The sequence below is a fragment of the Chroicocephalus ridibundus genome, chromosome 6 (assembly GCF_963924245.1).
Source record: "Chroicocephalus ridibundus chromosome 6, bChrRid1.1, whole genome shotgun sequence".
In the NCBI taxonomy this organism is placed as follows: Eukaryota; Metazoa; Chordata; class Aves; order Charadriiformes; family Laridae; genus Chroicocephalus; species Chroicocephalus ridibundus.
The window spans coordinates 3,134,689-3,147,368 of record NC_086289.1 but is presented as its reverse complement, the minus strand read 5'-3'; the positions used below and the strand labels follow the sequence as shown (position 1 = coordinate 3,147,368).

Here is a 12,680-nt window from a genome sequence, read left to right as displayed (position 1 = left end):
CTGCTTTAGCAGGGGAGTTGGATCTCTGGAGGTCCCTTCCAACTCTGAAGTTTCTGTGATTCTGTGAAGGCTTCTGCGTACCCAAGTGCTGAATCGCTGCTGTGAACGGAGGCGCCCGCAGCTTCTGCAGGCGGGACAGCGGTGGTTGTGGGTGGATGCAGAGAGCATAATACTGAAAACTGGCGTCTCTTTAGAAACGCTGTGCCTCGGCAATGAGGTATGAAGACCTGTTGTAGGGGTGTATGTGTCTTAAAAGGAAGAAAACGCCATGTAAATAAGAGCTGCCGTACGCCTCTAGCCTGCAGCTATTCCTTCTCACGCTTCGGTTTGAAGTCTGTTCCAGCAGTGGCTCTTCATCTCCCTGTGCGTCTCTGACTTGGTCAAGGTGAGTTAAAAAGGGGTTTTTAAGGTGTGCAAGTACTTTTTTTGTACACAGCAATTTCATTAAACTAAACAAATTAAAAAGAACACAACTGCCTACCTATCGACATGCATGTGCTTGCATGCAAATGAGTTTGAAATGAAAATTTAACGAAAATTTTTAAACGGGTTTAAAATGAAAATTCAGTATTTATGTATTAGTAATTAATTTTGGGCTTTTTTTGTAAAATCACAAATTTACAGTCTTTTAAAGTTATTTTCGGTTTGTGTTAAATACAGACCAGTATCTGCAAAGTTTAGTTGCTTTTAAAAGAGATGGGGAAATACCTCACCTGTGGAATTTTGAAGATGTGGAAAACAGATCCGGTCGGGATTACTTAAGGGAATTATTCTGTCCGCAGGGTCTACCCTGACGCCTGGGACCCGCCTTAACCCAAACCCTTCAACTAATTGACCTCACGTAATTCGGTGGTGGCGCTGCTGAACAGGGGCATCTCGGTGCCTTCCCTGCCCTCGCTGTGGGGACAGAGCACCCTTTTCTCCGCTTCCCTGACAACGTAACAATAGTGAAAAATCCAACATTTGCAAAAAAAGTTGACTTAATTTGTATGTGACAAAATATCAAACCTATGTACTGTAAAGTATTAACGGGAAATGATACACAAACTGTTTAATGTCCCCATCCCTAAGATGGAAAAACCAGCATTTCCTACGTGCTGCAGGCTATTTATTTATCTTAGCGAACATATTCTTTTCTTTGAAAAAGATCACCTGGTCCTGTGGCACTTTTCCTTACTATTTTAAAGGTTAAAATGTTTGGTTTAAAAGTTTATTACATGACTTACGTATTTTATATAGACTTACACTTTTAAGAAAGAAGAAATTTATCAGTGTGAACTTGAAGGCAGAGAGTGAACCTGAAGTTTTATTGGAGCGAGCTTGTGGTCACAGGTGACATTTCGACTTCGTTTACTCATTTAATTATTTACTCTGATGACTTTGATTATCGGTTTTTGGGGGTGGTGTTACGGCAAACGCTCTGGGCACAGCGGCAGCACGGGTAGTAGTTCAATCTACTTCTTTTTGTTATAAAGATGTTTTTTCTCTCTGAAAGCAAAACACAAGGTAGAATTCGTGCTGTTCTAGGTGTTTTTTGTTATTTGAAGAGGGCTTGGAACGCTACGGATTTGAAACTTGATATCAAGCAGTAAGTCAGTGGCCTCAAAAATCCTTTTTATTTGGAGGAACATACTCAAATTACCCAGATTGCTAAATTTTACTGCAACAGCAAAGTGAGGTGTGCAAAAGAGCTTCTACAAAGCGAGACTTCTGTATTATGTGCTATTCCTTATGGAGAAAAAACCAGTACCGGTTTATATTTGATGATACGTCCTGTGCTCGCTAAGATGGGTGAAGTAGTATCTGTTTTTCATTTCCCCTTTTACAGTCTTTCGGAAGTTGACGTTCAAATTGTGACCATACTGTTAAATCTGGGCTTGTAAAACCGTTTTTCCAAGCTATTGATCAAATACTAAAAACTCTTACTAAAGAAGACAACATTTGAAGTTTCCAGATCAGCTGACGAAGGCCTTTATTTACTGCGGACATAAAGGGTGGTTCATAACCGCCTTCGGAGGAACACAGCGCAGCTGTCTGCGCCTCTTCCTAGGTGAAGGCATAAACAGGCTGCCTTGGGTGCCAAGTTGTTTTTTGGCGTTTTCTTTTTGTCGTTAGTTCCCAGTTGGGACATTTTCATTCGTCTTTGTACGCCTGCAAACCGCCATTCAAAGACACAGTTAATTATCTGGCTCGCAGATGAACAACCTCCTCCTCTCTGCCAGTCTCTCCTGTTCTCTCCAGTGCGGGGGGTTTGCGCTGTCTGTGTTGGCCCTGCCTCTCCTCGGCTGTTTAAGAAATAATATAATAATACGGGGGTTTTAATAAATTTTTCAAAAATCCAGCGTTTACAAAAGCAAACTGTAGTATACAAGTCATTTATCCTGCTAACACCTGTCCCCGTTGTCCTGGATTCTCGTGAGATGAGCCCTGTGACAAAGAGTGACAGTGACATCTTACTTGTGGAGTTCCTTAGGAAAATGGTTGGTTGTATTTTAAGGACTTGCCTGGTGCTTTGAGGGATTTGCTCTGAAAGAGCGAGGTTTCTGGCGGCAGTTGTAAAAAGAAGGTGGCCAAGTCACCTGTTTATAATGAATCTTGACAAGTCTTTATTTTTATTTTTCCCCCTAATTGGGGTGTTTGAGAACCATGGCGTGACTGGGAAAAGGTAAGAATTTTTTGTTTGAAAGCTAAGGGAGGATGAGGAGTACTCCTGTGTGTGCTAAAAACCATTAGTGCAGACCAGGAGAGAGAAATCGGAGCCCCCAGGACAAATCTGCAGCGGTGGCGTATCCCAGTGATAGCCCGCTCAGGCTGGCACAGAACCTAGAATCACTGCAGCAAGAAATCGTATGGGATTAAACACCCAAATACGCGTATTGCAACATTAAAAATCATACAGATATGTCTCTGAATCATAGAATCACAGAACAGTTTGGGTCAGAAGGGACCTTAAAGCCCACCCAGTGCCACCCCCTGCCCTGGGCAGGGACACCTCCCACCAGCCCAGGTCGCTCCAAGCCCCGTCCAACCTGGCCTTGAAAATCTCCTTCCCTTCCCTGTGTGCTCGCGCCTGTAAAGCAGAAGTATGTGCATGGTCACTATCTTTGTTACTACGATGGTTTACCAACCAGTTTCCACCAGCACCATGCCCATCTTAACAAAACAGTTGTGATGAACTCGGGAGCGCTGGTAGGTTGGTTACTTAGCAAAAGCCAGAGCGTGTTTGGTCTTAATGCGGATGTGCCAGTTCAGCCATGAACTATAGTCCTGCTTCCGTAACTGGCACTGCTTTTGAGATCTTTTTTTAATAAGGTATCATATATGCTTTAGGTTAATAAGCTGTCTTTCTCAAAATTGAGTTTTCAGTACTTTATTTAAATGAGTTGCTAAAGCGTATGATGGTCTTTAAATGCCCAATAATTACAGACTTTCAAATACTTTAAAAACATATTTCCTAGTCGATGGTATAAGGCAGGCTCGTTAAGCTGATGAAAATGGTCCTTTGATATACATATTTAAAAATTATATGATTCTTGGGTGATAGTTTTATATATACTGATTTCTCAGCGTACGTGTTCAGCACTGCTTGGTTGTAGCATCATTGTCACTCACACACTGTACTGTTTATGGTGACACTTCCTTTTTTCTAGTCAGATGTAATTTATGATGAACTTTTCTTAAAGTCTCACTTTCCATACTGAATATGTTCAGCTTTTCAGAGATCATTTCTAAGTATGGATTTAGGAATGTTGCCGTCTCTGAACCATCCTATTAGACTTCTTGGTGAGCCCCGAGAACGCTACGTGGTGTCCCGGTGTTGGGTTTCCGTACGGCAGTTTGACAGCTCTTTAGCTGGGACTGTGTTGTCTGAGTGTTGGTACAGCATAAATTCAATTATTTCTAGAGAAATTAAACTTCAGGAAAGAATTCTGTTGTTGATACCCCAGGGCTTTGGACTTTCCACTTTCTTGTTTTCACATAATTATCTACATAAACACTTGCATGGAATTCATCTACTTCATGCCAGCAAAGGTTTTACTATTGGCATAGCATTTCTGTGTAAATCTTGGGCAATGAAGTTGATTTGCAGTGCAGACTTAACGAGGAATTGCAGTTCCTGTCGGTGTCACCTGCTAGGAACAGTTTGTGAGCCCAGTCTGGATACCGGCTTCAGGAGAGCAGAGTTCTGGGTTTCCTTGTGAGATGGAGTATTTTGGATGAGCTACTTTTTCCCCTCCTCTTAAAAACAATTTTAAGCATATTCCAGCATAGAAGAGCTCAGGCTAGAGACCAGTAACTTTTTTCTTCATGGGTAAACTAGTCAGTGTTTTAAAAGTAAATCCTGTAAAATGTGAAGTTTTACACAAAACAAAGATTCCTACAGAAAAATTTGTTTTCTTTTGAGGGAAATGAAGGTTGGTTTTGGTCTGGTTTAGATCCAAAGTAGAGTATTTCACTTTGGACCGAGTGAGATGCCTGGCAGCCAGGAGTTCCCCCCCAAGCTACGATTCCCGTAGGCAACATACTTCACGGAAAAACAATCTCAGTATGAAAGCCCGCAGCTCATTTTACCAATCTTAACATCTTGATTTTGGGAATCAGTTTAAGTAGAAGTAGTATTTCACTTTATAACTTGCTTCAGTCTCTCCCCTTTTTTTTTCATCCGTTCTTCAAGAAGGTCAAACTCAACCACCGCGGGGTTGTGCTGACCCGTCTGATGGGTAAACTGGGGCCCCTCTGCTCTGCTGCTTCGGGGTGTGGGTGTGCCCGTAATGCCCGATCCTCGTGGGAAGAAGAAGGTCCATCGGCCTTAAAGTGAAACTGAGATCTAGTTACGTTGACCAAAAATTGTGGATGTTGAACAAGAGGTCGTTCATTTTGTGCTTCTGGTCGTCTCTGTCTCCCATCCTCATCCTGGCTCTCCTCGTGTGCTGCGGTCCCTTGGGTGCCCCTCTGGGCTCTTTGACAAGTTCCGTGTGTTTGGCTGCAGCGTGGACTGCTCAATTCACATCTCCTACAGGATGCAGCATTTGGAACCTGCTGGTGTTAAGATGCGAGGTGCAGTCAGAGGGCAGCTCTTGGCATCTTCCCCTTCCAACGCAAGTTCGGTCTTGACATCTACTTCTGACTGCCATGAACACGGCCACACCAAACTTGGCCCCTTCCCCTGCCAGTCAGCAGCTCCTCCGTTTTTCCTCAGCGATCATAATAAGAAAGATGTTCTAGTTTATATTTGGAAAAATATTTATCTTGTGGATGCTGAAGGAAATATTTTGGTTTAATGAGATTGCTTTCTGGGTAATTGGCTAGAACTGGTACTACTATATGATTTTTTTTTTTTTTTCCAAAAACAATAGAGAAAATAGACTTGAGTATGTGTGGGGTATTTTGGTTGGTTGGTTGGTTTTTAATCCTCTCACTATAGCAAAGTAAACATGGCACTGTTCATTCCTGGTTTGATGGTGTGCGTGCTCGCTCATCTGCAAGAAGGGAACTGAATCCATATACTGGGATGTTTAACCAGCTTCCCTGCTATTCATGTTATTACGGTGTTTCATACTACTTTAGCATCTTCACATGTTTTGATATACACTAACGAGAAGCCTTTGCTCCAATAGCTTCTTTCTTTGATCCCTTACATCTTGTATTTATTGTTTTCGTATGGGCATGGTTAGTCTGAGGTGTTACGCGGTGCTGTGTGGTCCAGGTTCTGGAGACGGGATGGATACAGGTGAGTTGCATTGCGATGGCTGCGTCCAACTGGCCGTGTCACCTTGGGAAGGGTATCTCATCTCCACACTCGGTTTCTCACGTGTGCTTGCTATCTACGTTGCATATTTTTTCAGGAAGCTTTCATTTTATTGTAGTTCTTTTAGCATTCTTGGCACAACCTGAGCGTAACCTCAATTAACACTTCCAAGTATTAAAATATTATAATGAAGAGCAACCATTTTGCTGACATGGACTGGCAGTAACTAATAATAGGCTGCAATTTTCAGAGGAGCCTGAGGGAATTACACCCTCTAAATCCCTGTGAATTGCAGAATTTGTGCACCTGCTTGAGGCTTTTTTTGAAAATACCAACTGTAACATCAAAATCTTCTTTGCATTTGAGTAGTTTTTTGCTCGTATAAATTAGAGGCCCCGTTGAGCTTAGAGGGGGAAGCTTAGATCTGTATGTGCTGATTTTTTTTCTATTGTTCAATAGGTAGCTAGTGAAGGGGCACTAATTCAAATATCCTGGACATCTATTAAAAATAAACAAACAAACAAAAAAAATCTTACAAAGCGATTTGGAAGGATAGCTCTGTTACATCTGGATGTTCTTCCCTTATCTGCTGGGACGTAGGGAATACTTCATATTAACTGAGTTACTTAATGGCATGATATTACAGAAGTGGCTGTGCTTCAGAGGGCGTTTATGCTCAGATGGGTATGCTCTTTAGATGTTCATCACGCTTCTCATCTATTACCACCAGCAAGGAGGATAAACAGATTTCAAGACATTTTTTTTGTTGATGTTTTTATTAAAAAATAGTGAAACAAATTATCTTAAGGCGGCAGTGGGCCTTTGAAGTGGTTTTGAAGTGACAGTTGTGGCCGTGATGAATAGCTGAGGAAGCGTAGGCCATGGTTCTCCTTAAGTCTTTGTATAAATGGGTATTATATCGCTGGGACTATTTATAGCATAGCTAGTTAAACATGCTGATATTATCTGTCTTTACAGAATAATGGTTTTAAAATAAATAGTCTGGTGGAGAACTTCCTAGAACCTTTGTTTCCTGCTGTAAAGTATTACAGAGCTAATATTGCTAATAACTATGCTTCCAGAGACAATTATCCATACTTACTATTAACATAATTTGCCTTTTGGCAGAATGAGATGACTTCACTATGTCATGTGTGTTTTAGTTGTCCTTATGACTTCAGTAAGTCAAGTTTTAGCTATGTAAACTGCAGGAAAATCACTTGTATAGGTTTTGCAGGTTAAAATAAATCCTGCTTAGCCATATCGGTTTAGTCTAAGCTAGGAAAGATCTGCCATTCTAGCCCAATGAAAGCCTCATATAAACGCATTTCTATCAGCAAAATCGTGTTTCTGTTGGATTAATATCTGCCTCTGGTTCCCTGAAGAACTTACATTCTGCTGTCAAACCAGCAGGTTTGTACAGGTATAAAACACCTCGGGTCAGCCTTCAGCTCATATAAAGGTGTTCAGAAAAATCACTTGCCCAGTAGACCAGTAGAAAAATTGTTTACTGCCGCTGTGTTTCCATTACGTTCATAACTAACCAATTAGAAGTTTTCATTTATAGATGGCTAGCGGTACAACCCGATAAAAATCGAGAACACTGTTGTGCTTTGAGCAGTTGTCTTGAGGCGCTTTTGTTTGATGTCTACGGCTTGAACATTGAATTGTTTCATGCTCGTTGGCTTTGCCTGGCTGGTTCCCCAGTACAAGCCCTGGGAGCATCCTTGATGTGTCTCCCAGTGAACATGGGCCTCGTACTTGTGTTCCCCTTTATGTGACAAGGTGGGGGTTACTCCACCAGCAGCGTGGAAGTCCCTGGACTACTCAGAGCACCTAGAGAAAGCAGTGCTTCAGTGTGTCCAAGGTTTTCTTGTGCTGTGTTTCATCGTGTTTGCAGTAATTTGGATGTGTTACAAGTAGACGCTAACCCTTTGTTACTGCGCTGTAGCTCTTTGCAAAGACCCAAGAAGGGCCGTGGAGCTGGCTCCTACCTCTAACAGATCCACCCAGCTAAAAGCTGTTGCCCGACTTGCTTAGCAAAGTCACACAGACTCGTAGTCAGGATTTGCCTTCATGGTGGTTCCTTCCCATACTGGTCTGAAGTTACCAGCACAGCTTTTCTGGGAGCTATCAACATACTCGGCAGCTGCAGCAAAGCTCGGTGTCTGTGCACTGGAGCTCACGTGCAGAAATCCTACGGTATGGAGCTGAAGCACAAGCCAGTTTGCGTCTGGGGTATGATGGGAACAGGGGAGTACTCACTGAGCGCCACACAGGTCTAAGCAATACCAGCTACGTGCCCCTGATCTGAACGTCACAGTGCCAGAGGCATTGGGTACTTGGACACAACATTATCCTTTCCTTCTCCATGCACCAGCACGGGTTAGGGGCTGACCTGCTGGAAAGCGGCTCTGCAGAGGGGGACCTGGGAGTCCTGGTGGACAACAAGTTGCCCAATGAGGCAGCAATGTGCCCTTGTGGCCAAGAAGGCCAATGGTCTCCTGGGGGCCATTAAAAAGAGCGTGGCCAGCAGGTCCAGGGAGGTCATCCTCCCCCTCGGCTCTGCCCTGAGGAGGCCACAGCTGGAGCACTGGGTCCAGTTCTGGGCTCCCCCATTCAGGAAGGACAGGGAACTGCTGGAGAGAGCCCAGCGGAGGGCTATGGAGAGGACCAAAAGAATGGAGCATCTCTGTGCTGAGGAAAGGCTGAGAGATCTGGGGCTGTGCAGCCTGGAGAAGAGATGGCTGAGAGGGGATCTCATCAGTGCTCATCAACATCTAAAGGGCAGGTGGCAAGAGGACGGGCCCAGACTCTTCTCACTGGTGCCCAGGGACAGGACAAAGGGCACAAAGTGGAACACAGGAAATTCCATCTCAACATGAGGAAAAACTGCTTTCCTTTGAGGGTGGCAGAGCCCTGGCACAGGCTGCCCAGAGAGGTGGTGGAGTCTCGTCTCTGGAGATACTCAAAACCTGCCTGGACATGATCCTGTCCAACCTGCTAGAGGTGACCCTTCCAGCCCCTACCATTCTGTGATTCTTAGCTTGGATCCCTGACAGTCAGCATCAGTGGGGTGGTTTTCTTTAAGTAGTTACTATGTGAGGATTAACTAAACCCTAATGAATACAGTTTTCCTCTCTCTGAGGAAAAGGACAGGCCGTGAGTCGCAGGAGCACGGGAGGCAGCCCACAGGCTGGGCAGATGCGCGGTGGCACGGCTGGAGGGAGCAAGGATCAGCCACTGATCAGTGAGTATGGCCAGGCAGCCTCTGGCTGCCATCAAAATAGCGGGGAAGACCCTCGTTGTCCTGCTGGGTACAAGTATGTTTTAACACACACACACACAAAAAGCAAAAGAAACACTCCACAAATTCACTAACTCTTTTTTGAAAGGTTTTTTTTAACCGATGGCAGAGGATGAAAGCAGAGCATCCTCTGATGCTCTAAAATAATATCAGAATCTCTTTTCCACTTTTTTCTTTTCCATCTGTGTTGTTATTACAGGGCTGATGTTATTCATTTGGTTTCTGAAATTCTTTGAAATGTACAGAAGCTCAATGGTGAAATTTTTCAGACTGTTTACAAGACAGTAGTTTGTCTTTTACTGAATCCTGACAGTTGGAAGCAGATGACTAATTTTCTTTTTGAGGTATTTGCACTGTGGGCGTATGGCATGACTCCCAGGACAGCAATTCAACTGCTTTCACCCCGTAAATACATTTTATATTATACTCAGGTTAGTCAGGGAGTGAAGGGTTTAAAAAAAAATACATATTTTAATAGGTCTGTCTAGTGATTTATTTATTTTTTTAAAAAAACCCCGAGAATGGAGAGAATTAAAATGTATTTCAAGTGAAATCACAAAGTCTTACAGGAATTAGGTGCGTACAAGGTCTAGCATCTCTCTTGAATATCTGCGCCTCTGTTGTCTCATCAGAAAAATCCAGAGGATAATTAAAACCTCAACTCTTTGTATTAATAATAATTCAGGGAATTTGTTTGCTCTAGCTGAGTAGCAACTGTATCGCTGGTGTATAATTCTTAGGCCCAATGCTTCCAGCGGGTTCCTGGGGAGCACACTCCAGGGGTTACGCTGAGACGAGGTCTGTCTCTTCACCCCCTGCGCTCTCAGTCTTCTGCTGTGATTTGTTCCTGACCTCGCAGCGTCACGACTCGGGTGCCCTGGGACCTCTGAACCCGCAGCTCATCATCGGGTCCGCTACTTCTGCTGCGGCTTCACAACCTCTTACGTTCCTCTTCCCAGTTCCCATTGCTCCTCCACTCCCAAATCCACCTCATTTTAAAATTAATTTCTCCTGCGTGTGGTTTCTGGGACTAGCTGGGGCCATGTGTTCGGTGCTGGAGTCACCAGGCAAAAATCCCTGCCTGCAGCTCGTGCCCTCGCACCTCCCTCTTGCTCCGACCCTGGGCTGAATTGTTTCTCAACTACAGAGGGATGATTCGACTCCCTGCCCTGTGGCTAATAGCCCTTCCTCAGCCACAGCGCGGGGATTCATAACTGCGCGGCTTTCATGCAAATGAAATCCTCTCGACCGAGCAGACCAAAGGGTATTTCATAGGTGTGAACTAATAGTGCATTTATAGGCGAATAACTGTATTAAAACACAACACTTCAGATTTTGCTTGACTCAGACTTTTAAATTAAGATGAACTGCTAACAGGCGTTGTTTCTATAAGAGAGGGAAGATAGGAGAAAGAAGTAGTCTGGTATTTTTTCATAATTTCAAAGTGATTGAGGTTTCAGTGCAAGCTCAAATACTCTGTATTACGTATATAAGCCTACCCCAGCTTACAATAATAACTACATCAGCCATACTACATGCAAACCAAAGAACTTGTTTAAAATTTGAAATATTATGCAGTAGCATAAAATTGAGAACACGGGTTATGATTGCTGATGGTGTGGTAAGAAGGACGGGGAATTGTAGGGAGCAAAAACCAGCAGGAAGGACCCTGGAAGCACCGAAGTCTTTTTGTGTTGCAGTTTGAATAACTCGCTGCAGGTCTCAGTACTTCCTATTTTCTGATTTCCTTAAATAATGGTAGTTTGAGATTTCACTGCAGTACAGGAGACTGTAGAGCAGCAGTTTGGCACTCGCTTGAGCTTTGTGCACAGATGCTCGGAAAGTCTCATCCCTGGGATTTTTTTCCTGAGCTTGTATGGATGACAATGAAGTAAACAAATCTCTTTGCATTTACCAATGAAATGACCTAAATCATGCCAGGTTGAACTATTCCCGAGTGTAAATTGCCTTGTTAATGTCAAAAAAACCTCTGCTCATTTCTACAACCCAGTTTCTCGTGCTGATGAATTATTAGACCACACTCAGCTTCTGTCACGTCTTCTCAGGATATTGGAACCGAGAGAAAACAACTGTACTATACCCAATACAGCGCTGCCTGTCCTCGTCTGGCTTGTTCAAGCAGCAAGTGACATGGTGAAAAACATCCTCCATCATCATCTTATGAGTAAGGGAGGGCTGAGCACAGCTGGATGTGTTTGGAGAGGTGTCCAACCTCCCTTTGAATGGCAGTTTCCTTCTTGGCTGCCCTGTGACACAGCCGATCCCTACGCTGCTGCTCCATGAGATGCAAAACTGATGCAGAAAGCTCAGGTTTGTCCCAATTTCACTTAAGTATTCTATTGAACTGCTGCTTTTCTAAGGGTTTGTTTGTAACATGGAAAAAATGGTTCAATGTCAGGGAAGAGTAACAGTGCTGACTGGAGACAGCGAATAGATGCCCGTGCCCCTGCGTTGGACGGCTCTGCGTGTTTTAACTTGGTTATCTATTTACTCCTCTGTCTTCAAAATTCCCCCGTATTTGCCCAGCTCAAAATGAAGCCGTTAAAAGCTACGAAACAGTGCAGACCACCTTAGATTTTTCAAGGTCTGAGCTGAGAACGATTCCTGGATCTGTAATTAAAGCAAGAAGCCAGCGGTGCCACAGAGGTGGCATTCAGAGAGGATGGACAGACATGTGCCTAGGAGCTCCTCGCTTAAAAGATGTTTTCCTCCAGTTTCTGAAACAATCCACAGATATTTGAATCCAGCTCAACCTCTTCGTCGCCTCCAATCCCTGCTTACCCTCAGCTCCCCGAATGTGTTGCACAGGAGCTTTCTCAAGACTGCATTGCATATTTATGTCTTAATTCTGGAACCGGGGTAGCAGGGAGCCTCAACAGTTTAAAAACAAAACGACCCTCTTCAGACAAGTCTTTTTTCCTATAATTGTCCACAGTCAAAATCCATTTTTCCCGAGTTGGGATAAGAGATAAGTATATCTTTGTGTAAATCCAAGGGCTCACAAGTAGGTGTCAATTAGAAATCTGGGGCTTAATCTCTTGGTGACGAACAGCAGTGAGAAATTTGACGCTATAAAGCTCATTTTGCCTCATTTTTACATGACTGGGTAGGTACCTGGCTCATTGCTCTGTCTCTTTGGATTCTAATACTACCGAGAGTCAAAATGCAGTTATTAAAGGATTACTCTAATTGTGTAAAGTGAAAACTGGTAATTCAGTACCTAAATAACATCCTCTTTAAAAGACTGATTTAGCAGAAAAACTCTCCTTGCAGGTATGTAATTTGGACAGCTTGGTGACAGTTGGAAAAGCTTCCCTTATGATCTGCGGTAATTCATATGGATATATTTAGCAAGAACACTGTCTGCTTACACTTTTTCTTGAATTGTTCATTATTAGACTTCACTGGTGTTTCCAGATTCGAATTGCGGAAGTTTGCTTTTATTTTAACTTTGTGTCACTGCGGCCGATTTAATGGAAAAGTCTTGAACTTTAATTTCACTTCCAAGCCTGAAGTGCTGCTGAACCCTGCTGAAATGGGGAGGTGTGGTGGTGAACGATAGTGCGTCTTGTTTTTAAAGTTGGTTGAATAGCAACTAGACAG

General features: G+C 43.4%; 2 protein-coding genes across 4 annotated transcripts in view; one reads left to right on the top strand and one right to left on the bottom strand.

The window, feature by feature from the left end:
- The window catches only part of DOCK1 (dedicator of cytokinesis 1), a 323,879-nt gene that overhangs the window by 119,205 nt on the left and 191,994 nt on the right, over positions 1–12,680 (top strand). The window lies entirely within an intron of this gene.
- The window catches only part of INSYN2A (inhibitory synaptic factor 2A), a 51,769-nt gene that overhangs the window by 15,034 nt on the left and 24,055 nt on the right, over positions 1–12,680 (bottom strand). Inside the window, exon 3 of one of the 2 annotated variants that reach the window (XM_063339241.1) lies at positions 5,691–5,825. The exons of the other annotated variant lie outside the window; for it this stretch is intronic. Within the exon in view, the coding sequence (XP_063195311.1) occupies positions 5,822–5,825 (4 nt within the window). The 3' untranslated portion in view covers positions 5,691–5,821. Of the gene's footprint in view, positions 1–5,690; positions 5,826–12,680 lie in introns of those variants that run through there. 2 annotated transcript variants of the gene reach the window in all.